Consider the following 16,492-nt stretch of genomic DNA (forward strand, 5'->3'; position numbering starts at 1 on the left):
GGGTGTGGGGCGACAGATCCCTGGGTTAATCCCGGATGCTGGCATGGCTTGGAGCAGCCTCTGGAGCTGCAGGTGGGACATGTTTGTCGTTTCTGGGCTCTGGGATGTCTCTGCTCTCCTTCTCTCCACCAGTTAATCATGTCAAATTAATGTTCCTGACATGTCTCTCGATCAGGGTGCACTCCAGCTTCAGGCTGTTGCCCTTGCAGTCACAAGTAGGACAATGGTAAAATTTGGTTATATATCACGCAGTTGTGCTGTGCTTAAATGGGCTTTGTTGTTAGTCACTTCGGATGTAGATGTCTGTGCAGGGAAAATAAGTGTCCTGGCTGGGATGTCCAGGCTATAATCAGGAAAGACGTGGGTTCTCCTGGGGAATCAGCCATCTCACCCTAATGTAGGCACCCAAAATAGAGCAGAGAGCCATCCCTGATCCCCAGCTCCTGGCTGGGGCATTTCTCACCTACCTGAAAGGCTGTTTAGTAACTTCCATCCTGAAAGGAAGCCTTAGCACAGATTTGAGCCTTTCCCAGATTGCCTGTGTCCCAGAGATGCAAAGGATGACAATGGTTTCTACATTCCAGTCCTGTGTTTACCACACGGAGCTGAGCCAGTCTGACCCATGCCGGCTCTGCAGCCAAAACCCAACCTGGAACGTCTTGCCGATCTCTCCCTCACCTCAGGCACTTGCCACACCACATCCTACCCTTGTTTTGCAGTGCCTAATTACTTTCTAGTGTGGGAGGACTCGGAGAACGTGCTGGAGTTGTTCATCCAGCCTCTGTAATTTGCTTTGGTATTTATAAACACAACGAGGATGTGATTTGTGATGCAAGGGCAGGTCGGTGTGGAAGCTTTGGGATGAGTAATGCCTTCCTCTGTGCACATCTGAGCTGCAGAAAAGGACTGGAAAGCCCATGAGGAGGAGAAAAGTGAGTCCTCCTTAGCTGGTAGAAGCTTACAGAGAGCAAGGAGAGAGGTCTTTCTGGAGGGAACAAGACCATCCCAAGGTAAAACAATGCTAGAAACTCTTAGATCATTATTTATTCCTTTCTGTGCTTGCTACACTGGGATTTTTCTCAGGAATTTTGGTATGGGCTGAAATACTTTGCAGGATATAAATTTGGTGTACCTTTGCTCATCTCCATCCTTCTTGGTTGGTACTCTGGCATTGATCTGACTTAGTCAAGGCTTTTATCTCTTGTGTCAAATCACCACTTGTGTGCCACACAAAGGTTGCGTGGAATATGCATGAGGCTCTTTTTCCAAGGGGTAGTGGTTCCTGGGTTGCCTCCTCCTGCACAGCCCAGAAAAGCCTTCACTGGCTGGAGGTCCTAATCCAGCACTGAATTCACACCCTGGTAATTGCCTCATTTGGAGCAAGTTCATGGTCTAAGCAAATAACTGTCATGTTGCCTTTATTGGTAAAAACTTTGTTGTGTTTCTTCTCCTAATAGCTGTTACGCATTCTTGGGCACTAATGTACTATTGTGTGGCACGAAGTCCTGATGATTTTATGTGCAGCCACAGGAATACAAATACACACACACAGTGGTGCACAGTGGCAGCTTCCCCGTGCTGATATCCATCTCTGGTACTCCCTGTTTGAGCTGAGCCATGTGCACCTGCTCTGTCAGGATGTGGATCCCTGGGGATGCTGAGCAGCCCAACAACTCCCTTGGGGATGCTTTAGGTTGGCCATCAGGCGCTGTTTGTCCTTGCAGGTCCGGAGAACGAGCCCGATGCCAACAAGTTTTCTGGGCAGTGCCCTCCGGGGCACTTTCTTCTTCGCCTTTGGCCTGTGGTGGTCAGTGCGGTACCCCCTGAAGTACCTCAGAAGGAGAGGTGACGCCGAGGGCCAGCGGGGCCGCGGGTGCGCAGAGCTCTTCGAAGGGGCAGTCAAAGCTTTCTTTGCTCTAGTAGGTAAGAGATTACGATGGTGAGTCCCTGCCCCAATATCTACTAACACAGCAGCCACTCTCCCCACAACGCTGGGGCTGTTTGTAGTGGGAAACCTCTGGCACAGTAGGGCTTGGGGACATGCTTGTGGCACGCCCTGGGACGGGACCTTGCTGTTGCTCTCCTGGGCAAACACCACTATGGCTTCATCCCTGCAAAGGAACACTCCCTCAGATCTGTCATTTCCCTGTGTATAAGGAAAAGTGACTTTTTCTCTCTTTGCCCAGGGATACTGGTGGAGCAGTTTGTCCCCACGGGTCCCCACCTGCAGCTGTACAGCCCCAAGACGCACAGCTGGACTGACCTCACCCCCTGGCACTACTCCACCATCTACCTGTTCTTCCTCCTCTCTGGCATCACAGACCTGATCTCACACTCCCCGCTCAAGCTGCCACCGGGCTTGGACCGGCTCTCGCTGTCCCTGGCTCTGCTCGTGGAAGGTGAATTGCACCTGGTGCTGGGGGAGGAGGGGACACGGAATAAGGAATTGCTGCCGTGCTCATGGGTGTGACGGCTCCTGGGCAGTCTAGGAGCCCCAAAGGCAGAGCTGGAGGGGGTGTGGATGCACGATGGCACTGGCTGTGTGACACTGTCACCCCCTCCTTGCTCCTCCTAAATATGGATTCAGCCATAGCTGGATGCCACAGGGGATGCTTGAGGGATCTGTGCTTCTCCTGGTGGCCAGCAACTTGCTCACTCTGGAGTTACAAAAAGGTGTCATCTCCCCACCTTGGTTGGATGTAGAGGGACAGACCCTGAGACAAAGCTCCCCACCATCTTTTGAGCTCAAGGTGCACATCCCTGTGCTCCTCCTGCAGCCCTGGCTGGGGCACAGGGATCCCCACAGGTACAGGGGCACAGGGGTTCCTTGGGGCAGAGCAGAGCCGGTGCTGGGGCTGCCTGGTCATTGCAGAGGGAAGGTGGTGACCGCAGCTGGTGGCTCTCTGGTTCTTCCCCCCAAGGTAGATCATGGCAAGGCCTGGAGCATAGTCTGAGTTTTCAGATGATCTTTTAAGAGAAAAATCCCAGAGTGTCCTTTGCTAACACAGGGTGGATCTTGGCAGGTTTGCTCTTCTGTTTCCGTGACTACAGCAATGCTGTGCTGGACCACCACCTCCACTCCCTGCTGGCCATGGCTATCTTTGCCGGAGTCTTCTGTGCCCTCCTAGAGGTGTTCCTCCGAGACCATATCATCCTGGAGACCTTCAGGACCAGCTCCTTCCTTCTCCAGGGCTCTTGGCTTTGGCAGGTCAGTGTGTATCCAGCATTCTCCTCAGAGCCTTCCACCCAGGAAGGCAAGTGGAGTGGGGCTGCTCTGCCCTTTTAGGCACATCTGTTGGGGTTAAACTTGTAGGCTGTTCAAATATCTTTGTAAATAAGAAGAGGAAATGAAGCTCAGTGCCAGAGCTGCCATTGTGAAGAAGTGCATGTGTAGTGTAGCAGCATGGACAGACCTGGAAATGAATGGAAAGTGGAAATCGGAGCTCCCAAGGGAAGGAAACCACAATCATGAATTTTTTTAAATTTCATTAGGTCCATTTTCTTCCTCTGTTTGTTCCAAGTAACTGGAAACATCTGGAAATCTCTCACATAATCACCCAGCTTTTGGTCTAGGGGGAAATGTACAGACTGGCAATGTCACCTTTGGGACGTCATCTTTCTTCAGGATGCTGCACTGCAAGCCCTAAGGATTGTCTGAAGAGAATCCACCTCCTCCTGACACCCTTGTGTCAGTCTGAGGGGGCAAGGGTGCTTGGGGAAGCCAAGGGCAGTGCCCCAGGTGTTACTTGGGGTTATAGTGCCTCTAGTCCACAGTCAGCTGCAGGAGGTGGGCTGAAAACAGGAGGGATGTGCTAAAGCCTGACTTCTTTTTCATCTGTGATCAGATTGGGTTTGTGCTGTCCCCTCCGTGGGGAGGACCAGGCTGGGATCAGAGCGACCCCAGCAACCTCTTGTTCCTCACCATGTGCTTCTGCTGGCACTACGTGGGTGCTCTCGTGGTGATGGCCACCAACGCTGCCATGACCCGCTGGTATGAGGGGTCCTGGTACAGGGCGTGGGCTGGGGTGGCCAAGAGCAATGCTTAGACCCAACACTGGGGCGGGAAATCCATGCACCAGTGTGTCATGGGACAAGGAGTGTGGGTGTCCCTGCATATCCAAGCATGGTTTGGCTGGAAAGGGTGGGCTCCATGCCACCACAGAGCAGCCTTTCCAAGCAGGGTGGGGTGAGCCAGTGGCTCTCACTACCCACAAATCCCTGACCAGTGTCACTGTCTCTCCTGCAGCTGCAATGAGTCCTGCCAGCTGAAATTTGGGGACATCGACGTGGAGCTGGACTGTGGCTTGTGCCTTCACAGAGGGAAGAAGAGCTCCAGTGGTGCCTTGCTGCCGGAGGGCAGCTCAGATGACAAATGAGGCTATGGCGGGCATGGAAATCTCTTCCCTGCTGTTTTAGAGCACTTGACATGAGGTTTTTAATTAGTCTTGATAAACTACAGCAGCACTTGACAGTGGAGCTTCAGAAGTAGGAGGCAGGACCCTGAGCAGAGTGTGGCAGGGGATGCAAAGCCTTTCTTTGTGCATCCCTTTGGTAGCCACAAGTTTTTAATGCTCTGAGCTGCAGCCCAGGCTGCAGACTGCAGGACTCGTTTGCTGGTGGGGTCCAACTGGTGTGGCAAATCTGACTATTTTTTAAAAATTATTTTCCCTTCTGCTTCCTCAGAAGGGAGCCAAGCCAGCGTTCAAAGCTCCTGGTGGCTGTCGTTCACTCTGGTGTTAATGGAGAGGGTTTTGTACACAACTGAATGTACAGGGTATCCGTGTTCACCAATAAAGTGCTTTAACACACCTCCTCTGGATCTCTTGAACACAATGTTGCAGGCTGAGGCTTCAAAATGGTTTGGGCTGTGGATCAAATATCTGAGGGGTGGGACTATGTGTGATTTAATGCAGACAAATCTGCCCAGGGAAGGGTGGGTGTCCAGTGGACAGAAATGATGGAGGGTAGCTGCTCTCCTGCTTGTTTTTCATCAGAAGCTGAGTTAGGCATGTGATCCAGGGGTGTGGTGGTCCTGGGAGGTGGGATATTTGCTGGGCAGGGGGCTCAGCTCGGAGAAAGACCCTTGAAGCAAAATTATGGTTTTAGCTGGCTGGGGGTGGGTGTATGGATGGCCTTGGTAAGTCTCTGAGAGCCCTGCAGTGGTCTCAGCTTTTCTCCAACACCTCTATTCCCCCCTTGGAGCTGGTCACTTCTAAACAAAACCTTCCCATTAGGGGTGTCTGCCTTGCTGTTGGTGTCTCCTTTTGTTTGCAGGAGAACAGTGTGGGGGGATCCTTCCTGCCATTGAGAACAAAACCGAATTTAAAAGATAGCATTAGGAGGATTAGTGAAAGAACATCACTAATCATCATCCAAAAGTTCATCATCAACATCTAAAATGTTTGTGCCATGTCCTTGGTTGAGGGCTGGGCTGGGTGAATAGGGGAGCACAAACAGCATTGATTTTATCTTCCAATGCCTTTACTGTATTCCCCTAAGAAATGCAAGAGCCAGTTTAGTCTGAAGACATGCCTCCTGGGCTGCACAGGCTGGGAGGAAAGAAAAATCCCCCCTGGCTCAAACCAGTTGCAATTCCCAGCCCGATGTGAGCTCCCTGGAAGAGGGAGTATTACCTATTTAATTTTTTATTTGGCATTTTTAAATTTTACTTTTGTATTTTATTTTCATATTTTCTCTTTTTGGAGCAGGGCTGGAAGAAGACCAATGCTTCGCATTGCTGGCAGCTGTCCAGAAAAAAACCTTGAGGAGCAGAAAAAACCAAGTGCAGTGTTTTGGGCTCCCTCATTTGGCACCCACACACAGAGGATGGTTAATTGGGATTCTAAAGCAGGCTGCCCTCCTGAGCAATGATTTCTCCAGGATCTGGTTGCCTTTAAGTCGGGCTGATGTGGATCTCCAGTACTGGAGTGAGAGCTTGTATCGTGCTCCATTGAGGTGATGTGCTCCCATTGTTAATAATCCTCCTGGGACTAGAAGTGGGGTCATTGTGTCAAGTTGTTACAGACTGGCTGCCATTAATGGGAAGCTCAGTGCAGAGGTTACAAGCTGGTGTACTGAGCTCGGATTGAAAAGAGGGGGAAAACAATCTCTTTCCCCTTTGATCAACTAATGTTACTTTTTTCCTGGGTTTTTTTTCTGCCCTAATGTTATCTTTGCAGTGCTGAATCTCTTACTGAGGATTTTGCTGCATAAAATGTCGGTTTTGCTGGTGATGTTTCTTCTTTCTTTGAATAAATGGGAAAGCAAATAGTAATCATCCTGCTGTGTGTTTCGACAGGTTCGGTGGGATCACACTCCAAGACCAAGAGGGTTTCTTTGAACTGGGCACCCAAAATTACCTGTTACCATGTTAGGTGATAGAGCTGCCCCATATTTGACATAATGACTAATGTTCCTTGTGTCAACAGAGTAGAAAGAAGACATGAGGTTGTTGAGGCTGTGGCTGTGTTTGTTGAACAGTTCCCAGCTAGCCTGGGTGTGGAATTGATATTTCCTGGAACATCTTCTCTCCCAGTGAAGCTGGAAAGGAATAAAGCTCATTGAGTAGAGAGTCAGCCCATGGCAGGGGGTTGGAATGAGATGATCTTTAAAATCCCTTTCAACCCAAACCATTCTGGGATTCCATGAGTAGGCAAGGTGCAAGCGATTGGTAAAGTCCCCATTGTCCTCCCAAAACTGTTGCTGGTCCTGTGCTGTGGACACAGGGGGCCCTGAAATAGGTGAGAGCTGGACACCTTGTTCCATTGGAGTCCCTGCCTCTCCAAGGTGGGTTAGGATCTGTGCCTGGGTGAGTTTAATTACCGGAGACCTCATTATTTATCATACACAGACCTGAGAGATGCTGTTCCTTTTATTTTCTGACAGAACATTCGATTCCTTGTGTAGTTCCTGTAGCATGTCTGCGCTGTTGATCCCCAGGGAGACGCAGAGATGTGGATGATTTTCTTTTTCCATGGACTGTGGGCTGTGATTCCCTGAAAATACCTTGGCCAGAAAGCAATGCTGTGTCTCTTTGTTGTTCCACATGTTGTTAAGCTTTAAATGATGCACAAGCCAGGATCTAAGGTAATTCTTCCCTGCATTTTACTTTTTTTCTTGTCTATTGGCACACAGAAACACTAAGACCGGTGGTTTTGATGAGAAATATTCTCTGCTGCACAACTAAACTTGGAGAATTGATTGAGGTATCCAGAACACACGTGCTGAAGTGTTTGGAAGGAATAGGGACCCTCGTGCTCCCAGGTTGAATTCACAAGTTGTCTCATAGTAAGGGCTGGGAGAATGTCATGAAAAGGGGGATGTAAAAGTTTTCCCATTTCCACAAATCCTCTGCTGCTGGTAAATGTCAGGAACGGGCTTTTACCCTGAAGGAACTGGCCATGGAAGCCTTTGGAGGATGGCTGGGTGTGATTTGGGAACCCTCTTGCCTCAGCTGGAGAGAAGAGAAATTCTTGAGACCATATGGAAAATTGCTGCTGGACGAGCTGAGGTGCTTTACAGACCCTCTGTACTCGGATCCGTATGCAAAACCTTTGTTACTGCTGAGACTCTTGCTGGAGATTCATGGTTTGAAGAGTAGTTGAAATTAGCACTTCAAGCACCACTAAAATCTACTCTTTCAGCTTAATTATTATACTTAGCTTCCAAACTTAATGCAATTGCTGTTCAGAGGACAATTGGATTTTCTAGGTCACTCATCTCTTCCAGAACTTATAATATTTCATACTTTTTTTTTTTTTAATGCATTTCTTGCCTATTAACTCAAGTGATTTAAGAAACAACAGTCAGCAGTACATGGTTTTTTCCTCTATGAGGATGCACAACTTGGATCTCATTCAAGGTTGTGGTGAGGCTGCATCTTGAATAGTGTGTTCAAGTTTGGGTCCCTCACTACAAAGGCATGGTGGTGCTGGAGGTTGTCCAGAGAAGGGAACAGAACTGGAGAAGTGCTACCAAGGAGGGGGAAGTTTTCCAGCTCTGGCTGGAGTAGTTTTTTTGGGAGGCTGGAGGTTCTTGGATGTGCCTGAGTGGTGATCATGAAGTGTTTTGTGGAGAGGAGGCTGCTCCTGCTTGCAGGATGCTCTGGGTTCCAGCAAGAGTTTAACAGTGTAACAGGGGTGATAAATTCATTGTTAATTGTTAATTCATTTCCATGTACTTTGTGAGACTTCAGACCAGCAAACAGTTTGCTGAATGCCTGTGTATAATAATGAGATGCTCCAATATGATGAATCTTAAGAGTTAGAATGGCAGTATTGAAAAAGACACAATTTTCCCCTAGAGGTATCATCTGTGGAGTCTCATAGTGCTCACATCACTCATCTCTTTCCTGACATGTCTATGAATGTCAGGTAGGTGTTTCTTTTCCCAGCACTGCTTTGAAAATAGATACCAGTGACTATATTTTGTGGGGGGAAATAAAATTTTAAAATCCAGGTGTGCCAATGTGTTTCACCAAACAAATTTCCCTGTTTATTAACCTTAATAATATTTCTTTTCCCTGCAGGCCATGAGGTGGTTCATGCACTGTGTGAGTGCTAAGGCTGGTGTTAGGATGCCTCATCATGCCCAGTTTCTGCTGGTTCTGTGAGGTGTTTCGAGTTCACAAAGAGCATCCTTCTCAGCACAGTGGAGTCTGATGAGATGGTGATTACACATCTTACTGATTTCCAGAAAGCAACTTGGAAACATCTTTCGTGCAGCTGCTAAAATCTGGTGAACCTTTTTTTCCTCAGGACGCCTCAGCAAACCTGAGCTCATCTTCGGAGTCTCCAACTGCAACAGCAGCCAGGCTTCTCTCTGCCCTCTTGCCTCAGTTGAAAGTTGGGTATAAAGATAAAGAAAGGTTTTTCTAATGCTTAATATCATTATCCAATACTTTCCTCTGGTTGGATTGTGTGTGCTGGGGATATTAGTATAATTATATTGGGATCAGCAGTTACGGTGATATTGTGGTGGGGGCCTGAGTTACCTGGATTAAAAGATGAGTTACCTGGATTTGAACAATGAGCTGCCAGCACTACTTGGAAACCCAACTTAAGCCATCAACAGTGCAGCAAAACCTGGAAAAGCTGCTCTCCAGAGCTGGTGCTGGGATGCTGAAAGAACAGCAGTTGCCTCTTTTTCATCTTTCTCTACTGGTGACTTTAATTGCCCCTCATTTCTCAGGGTTATACTGTTGGAAAGTAAAGTACGTAGTTCCTGCATTCATGTGTGAGTGTAGGAGAGAGGTGTTGAGCTTATCAAATAACATAATTTTTACTTGATTTGCAGCATATTTGTGATACATCTGTTCTGCTGACCTGATGTGCTGTCTTACAATGTGCTACCAGTGCTCCACCAGCTGCTCCATCACCTGGTGAGTGCTGTCACTGCCATGAAGGGGTGGGAAAAATGTCCTTTTGTGCTGGGTTTAGGTGGTTCTCTTTTCCCTCTGTGGGCTGCTGGCATCTGATGGACATGGTGCAGCTCTTGTTTCTTCCTTTGTTTCTTCCTCACTGGGAGACTCTATCTGCAACACAATGGACAAAACCCACCTAATTCTGCAATTTATCAGAAAAAAATTCTACCTGGCCAAGCTGTGTCACGGCTCAGGTGGGGGCTGAGTCTTAACTACACCTTGGGCCTCAGCAGTGTCACAGAAAGATACTTAAGGAAATGTGAAATTGATTTAGTTTATCTTGATATTAAAAGTATTTGTCTTAGAATGTGTAATGTTCTACACAGGGCCATAAGTGTGAGTTTGTTGGGTTTTAAAGAGAATTTTAGTTGGATTTAAAAGAAAAAACTCTCAGGGGTTTAAAACAGAGAGTTTTTTAGGTTTAAGAAGGTTTTGTGTTGTGCTGTAGTTCTTCTTTAACTTAATGTTGTATCAAAACATTTTTGTTACGGAAGCCTTTGGAAGGTGGGAGCAGAACAGAGGAGTTGGCCCAAAATCCTTGTCTTTCCTAGGGATTCAATGAAGCATGGAAAACACTCAGCTGCTGGTTTTAATTATTGACTGAAGGAAAACTAAATTACCATGTAGATGTCTGTGTACAGTTTAAGTTTCCTGGTGCTCTGTAGCAAATTCCAGGTAAAATTTAGATTTAAATGGCAAAATAAGGACTGGAGATACACTTCCCATCTTAACTCCTGGAGGCACAGCTGTAGCAGTTTAATTAATTGATTTAATCAATTGATTAATTATCACTTGAGCACATGGATTACTTGATTGAACTTCTGTAGAAACCAGTTTTATATTTTAGACCAGCTTTAACAGCAGAGCTGGAGCCTCTCAGGCAGCACTGGATGTGTAAACATGACCATAAAGCTCGTTTGTGGTCAAAGAAATTCCTGTTCTTGTTTGGGGAGAGAACGTTTATTCTATGTTTTGTGCTTAATTGGAAGGGGAGAGGCTTCACAATTGAAGATGATTTAGACCAAGTGCACGGGATCTTTGTACAAGCAAAACACAACAGCCTTAAAATACTTTATTTTTACTTTTATTTTTTAAAATTAACTTTTGCTTTAAAGCAAAAATTGAAAGTAAGTTTTGCTTTAAGCTTTGCTTACTTTTATTTTCACTTACTGTTATTTGCTTTAATTTTCACCTTTTTATTTTTGCTTTCATTTACACTTATTTTTATTTTCACTTCTACTTTTTATTTTTTAAATATACTTTTAAGACAAAAATAAAAAGTCCAAACACCATCAGCTGCCCCAGACTTGTCCCACCCCAGCCAAACTCCAAACCACTGTTGTTTACTACTGTAAAAATGAAAATTGCAGCCCCCCTCCCCTAGAGTTTATACATTTTTTTAAAAGCCCCCCCCAGTAAAAGATGTAACACACCACCTACCTGGAACTGTGATCCTCTGGTTTATTAGTGTCTTGGTTTGAAAGACAGGTGTCTGCCAAGGAAGGCAGGAGTCTCCCTTGGAATGGAAGAAAAAAACAATTGCAACCCCCTTCCCTCCGAATTACTATAATTTTGAAATCAAGGGGCTTTTAGGCAAAGATATGAGGAACAGGAATAACAGTTCTTTACTATTAGATATCTATATGCGTATAACCAGTCAAACAAACAGCAATACCTACGGCAGTAACAGCGAACAATCACAAACCCAGCCCCAGCCTTCTCGGCTGTCGGGCCCTTTCCCCTCGGGTGCAGTTCCGCTCGCAGCCGGCAGGGGCGCTGGCGGCTCCCGGTGAGCAGGGCAGGTGCGATGGTTCCCCCGCGGCTGCAGGGGGCGCTCCGGAGCGAGCTCGGGGAGCACGCGGCACCGGTGCCCCGGGATCCCGGGAAGGGATGGGACAAAGGCTCCACAAACCCCTGGGCAGCCGATCCCGGACTCTCAGGAACAGCAGGCTGGAACGGCAGGGACGAGCACAGATCCCAGGTGGCAGACGAGATGTATCAAACTCCGGAGCTGTGGTGGGAACCCCCGGAGGTCTGGGCAGGCAGGGCGAGCGGGGCTACAGAGCAGCGAGGCTCGAAGCAACGGCGGGGGCAGGGCGGCTGCAGCCCAGCTCCCAGCGGGGCAGGGAAAGGCGGGCTTGGGATCCCGGGGTCTCTCTGGTAGAAGGGAGGCAGGCAAAGAAGCAGCCTCTCTCTCTGTCCAGATCCCGAGGACTGACTCCCCACACACCCAGGTGAAAGAGATGCCCCCCTCCCTCTGTGGCCAGGTCTTTTGTTTTTCTTAAGCACCCAGCAATTTGTCCCCCTGGCAACATGTATGGGGGAAATTCCTTTAAGAGAAAAATAAAACGGGAGGAGAACTAAAACCCCAACAATTAGGCATCCAGAAACACCGAACATCAAAAATTCTTTCAAGTGAGCCAAATTCTAAGCCCTTCATCAGAAAAAAATCACCGATTTCCACGCTGAAGCTCCTTTTTTCAGCAAGATATTCCAAATATACCAGTAAAGTGTTGTGGTGGATGGACACATCCCAAGTTATATATAGTTAATAGATATATAAATAAATATATATTTACATATATGTATAGTCTGTAAAAGTAAAGAACACTTGAGCATCCTCAACTACCCTTGGAAAAATATGAACTGACAGCACAGGAATAAATGCACCATCTAAACTCAGAGTGTGATTCAGAGCAAAAACTGATTCAACATTCACTTCCACAGTTCATTTTGGGCCATTGGAAATTCAAGTATTCTCTGATTTTTCAGGCCTGAAATTAAATTACAAGGACTTTTCTCATCTGTGGCTTGTAGTTCTTGATGCATCACCCTGAAAAAAAATGGATGCTTCAAGTTCAACCCAAAAAGATGGTTTTGGTGTTCACTCTTCAAAGCAAGCAGAAAGCAATTAGGAAAAGGTAAAACAAACAACATTCCCAGAATTATGAGCAGAGAAAGGCACTAAACACATAATCTGTACAGAAAGGATTATTAATTAAGCAACTGGAATAGCTGAAGGCTGGATCTGTGACCAAGCCTTGGGATAGTCCCAGTCTACTTGATTCTCAGGACCTGGAGTGAGCTCTAGTAACTTACTTGTGTCACCAGCAAGGCATAAACCCAAAATTCAGCCCTCAAAAAACCTCAGACTATGGGGTATCCATCCCAGCAGAGAACAGCTGGATCATGACTTTGCCTGCAGTTTATTTCTTTTCCAGCATCCAAATACTCACACGGCCATAAGGAGTGTTTCTTTCCTCATCCCTGCTGAAAACTCATGTCCGTTAACTGCATCTTCACAGACAGCACAAAATCTAAAGCAGATGATCTTGTTGCAGCCGATAAAGTGACACCAGAAGATGGCCCAGCAAGGGCTGAGCCCCAGAAAAAGGGTTACACACAGATAAATTTGCCCAGAGGAGGAGAAAAGGATATTTTCCTGTGGCCTTCTGTCAAGGTGGAGTAGGGATCCACCTTTAGACATTCTTGACCTCAGATAACAATTCACATAGTTTTTCCTGCCCCAAAACCCATGGATACAAGCAGAAGAGCTGCTGCTGAAAAAGGCAGCATTACATTCACCCGCCCAGGGACCTGCTCTGACCCAAGCTGGGAGGTCAGTGTGATGCCTTCCAGAAGTCCCTTCCAGCCTTCATTTCTCCAGGAGCCTGCACCAGCTGCAGGATTATGCCCTGCTGAACCACCACACTGGAGAAAACAATTATTCCTCACCTTGCATTTGGAGAGGCCCTGCTCTGTTCTCCACTGCAGGAAGCAGAGGCCCTGGTCAGCACATGGAATAGCCCCTGCCCTCCCCTTCACACACACACCGTGCAAACCCAGGCAGCAACACTAAAAACCCAATCTGAAAGGCCTCTTTTCAACCAGGATGCTCTAAGAACTGGCCCTCTTTGCCAGATGTTCACAAACACACCCTGGAAGCACCAAGCTCAGCTCCAGAATGGCAGGTCTGTGCCAAGTCCCCATCCCAGCAGCCACCCAGGGAGTGGGTGAGATAGCCAATCCCTCTGCTCAGAAGCCTTTACACCACTTTCTCCCTGCAGGTGTTTTCTCTGAAGTGCCTGTGCTTTCAGCTAAAAAGAATAAATCCACCCTGGCACCATCCAAGAGACCAGAGTTTCCCTCTTTTTTGAGCTTGCCATAGGCAGAGCCCTTCCTCTCAGAGACCCTGCAGGAGGGTACACCAGACAGCTGCTACAATATAATCCATAAGGGATATTAAATCCAAGTCAGGCATCTGCATCTCCCTCACCCCTCACTGACGCTGTCTGGAGCACCAGAACTAGAAGCACCCTCAGCTTCTTTGCTGTCAGAGCAATGTTTTACAGGGAGAGATTTTTCAGAGCCACACACACATGGGATGAGCAGAAAGGTCAAAGCCAAGAGTAAACACATTCAAAGTCTCAGGTGTTTCACTTCCTGCTGCACAGTCAGGCAGAGAAAAGCCCCCGGTGCACAGGCAGGGACTCAGAGGAGGGAATAGATGTGCTCCCTGCCAGGGAATGTTCCCAGGGAGCAGGTGAGGAGGAGGAAGAAAATCCCTGCTCTCACATGAAAGCAGGTGAGACGCTCCTGAGAAGTTCCTGCCTCCAGAGTGGCCTCCAGCCCAGGCCCAGAGGATGGATTTTGGACCAGCCTGTGTTGCTGTGGAGACTGCAAGGATGTTGAGGATGCCAGGAGGATCATTCACAGGTAACGTGACTCCCCTTGCTCCTTCTGCTCTCACATCCAGGGATCATCTGGGGAAGTCTAAGCATGGAAATGGAACATTGGCTAAGGTCCCTACCTTCCCACAGCACAGCCAGGCTGTGGGACCCAGACCTCCATGAAGCTCTGACATGGGAGGATGAGGAAGCCTTCAGAAAACTGAGATATCCCCAAGCTGTTCCAGTCAGACCCAGAAATTCTGGAAGATTATTAAGTTCCACAGACTCTGGCCCATCATCTCCTCCCCTTAAGGGTCTTTACCCCCTCCCACTGACACACATCACGGCAAGATTCTGGGGAGATGGGAACACTTCCCTCAGGTCCAGCCCCTCCCACCACCTTCAGCCCCACACTCCAAGCACCACAGTCTGTCTGGAGATGAGCCCAGGGAACCTCCCTGATGCCATCCAGAGACTGATGGTATTTAACAACCAGCTTGTTCAGCCCACAGCCTGTTCTCAAATTGCTCTCAGGAACACAGTGCTGCTGGAAATAAAATTCTACATTAACCCATCCTGGCAGGACACACGGAGAGCCTCCAGGCCAGGGGTTAAGTGCTGCTGCTACAAAGCACAGTCTCCACACAGGTCACTGGTAAATACAGCAAAATGCTCACAGTTTTAACCCACTCACTCTTGCAGAACCACATATACATGAATTAAATCCTTGTTTCTCACAGGTGCTGTGCTCAGCAGAATCTTCTCCCCACCTCTGCAGCAAAGCTACCAGTGCCTGTTGGGATAAAAATGTGAATTTACAGAGAGACACCCAGAAGATTAAGGATGCTCTGACTCCTGCACTGGAGAAACAGCTTTTGAACCTGCTGCCTTACAGCTCCCTGAAGCTTCCATCCCATGCTGCTGCTGATGATCACAGCCAGGTGATCTGCATGTGGTCCCACTGGGACCTGAAAGCAGGAATGGCTCCACTCACCCTCGCTTTCCCTACCTTACTCTGCCCTATAAAAAACTGTCTTTTTCTGCTCGTCACTCTTGCCCCTCGCTGTGCACCTCTGGCAGCCTTTGTCACCACCACAAAGCCACTGATGCCACTGACCGAGTTGCACCTGCTCTGGACACCACCCAAATTCGTGTGGTGACACCAACTTTAAGCACCACACTCAGGCTGGACCAAAGGACACCTGCAGCTCTCAAACATCTACCTGAAACACCCCAGGTCAAAGGATTAGGAGGGTTTATGTGCTCCATCAGGTGAATGTCACCTTTTGATGGGGTAACAGAGGGAAAGGCTCTGGGCAGTGCATCACCACCTCCTTGAGGTCCTCATGAGCACCTTTAATCTCTTCTGTTGGCTGGGGCTGAATGATCAAAACCACACTTAACACAAATGTTGCTCTGCACATCAGAGACAAGTAGGGCTGGTAAAATCAATCCACCCACGTTCCATCCACTTGCGCCTGTGCACAGAAGGGGCTTGACATCCATCACTGTGCCCTTGCAGAAGAGCTACAAACAGCTTCAGGAGAAGGGAGACAAACTGACGCAGCATTTCCTCTGCTCAGCATTCCCAAAGGCCCTTCTCAAACATCCTGTTTCCTCACCAGAGCTACACTGCTCCTCTTAAAGAACTTTTTCCTTAAAATCAGTTTTTGGGTTGGAATGCAGCTCTCTACAACACCCTGCAAGTCTTCCCCCAACCAACTGCTGCACTGTGCTCTGAATCATTTAAGTGTCGTATTGCCATGAAACTGCTGATATTTCCCCAAACTACCCCACAGCCTGCTGGGATCAGCCCCTTTGCTTGCACAGCTGATACCACGAACACCTGGGACCTGCCTTAGCATCCATCTTCAAGCAGCTACATTTCAACATGACTTTTCAGAAGCGGTGTGTTGAGCTTTTGATGGGGTACCCTTCTTTCTTGAACCAGGGTAAGAGAGCAGAGGAGGCTGCTGTTCTGCTGAGTTCTTTATTTCATGGTCTCACAGCTTTCTTGAAGGCAGAGTTCAAAGGGGGTTACATGATAAAGGCAGCAGGCAAAAACAGCTGCTTCTTTTTTTAGATGCTCTATGCTCTATACTCTATATGCTCTATACTCTAGACTCTATACTTTTTCTTGCAGAAGTGTGGATTATATTTGCTAACTGACCAATAAGATTAACACACGATTCTAGTTTTTCTTTTCTTAACCTATCCTGGTCTAATTCTAACAGTCGTAACCCTTACACCAGTGTTACACAGGTATTACACAGATTTGCATATACAGTTTCTATCAGTTATTGTTTATGTGAACACTCCATCTAAAAAATGTGAACAGTATAATTCTATCTATATTTTGTCTAAAGTAAAGAATTCTGTGAAAAGGTAACACTGCTGCAGC

General features: G+C 47.6%; 1 protein-coding gene and 1 long non-coding RNA gene across 2 annotated transcripts; both read left to right on the top strand.

Moving 5' to 3' along the window:
• The first annotated feature begins 262 nt into the window (after positions 1–262).
• Positions 263–4,811, top strand: TMEM45B (transmembrane protein 45B). Its single transcript, XM_010403978.3, has 6 exons — positions 263–1,010; positions 1,725–1,923; positions 2,187–2,399; positions 3,024–3,208; positions 3,846–3,991; positions 4,247–4,811. The coding sequence occupies exons 2-6, from the start codon at positions 1,743–1,745 to the stop codon at positions 4,374–4,376; spliced, it is 855 nt and encodes a 284-aa protein (XP_010402280.1). The 5' UTR covers positions 263–1,010; positions 1,725–1,742; the 3' UTR covers positions 4,377–4,811.
• A 2,902-nt stretch (positions 4,812–7,713) lies between these two features.
• On the top strand, positions 7,714–15,505 carry LOC109145221. The gene is made up of 4 exons (XR_002046500.2): positions 7,714–8,667; positions 8,757–9,379; positions 14,004–14,137; positions 14,832–15,505. It is a non-coding gene; the product is annotated as an uncharacterized LOC109145221 (long non-coding RNA).
• The last annotated feature ends 987 nt before the right edge of the window (positions 15,506–16,492 follow it).

This window comes from Corvus cornix, chromosome 24, assembly GCF_000738735.6.
Source record: "Corvus cornix cornix isolate S_Up_H32 chromosome 24, ASM73873v5, whole genome shotgun sequence".
NCBI lineage: Eukaryota > Metazoa > Chordata > Aves > Passeriformes > Corvidae > Corvus > Corvus cornix.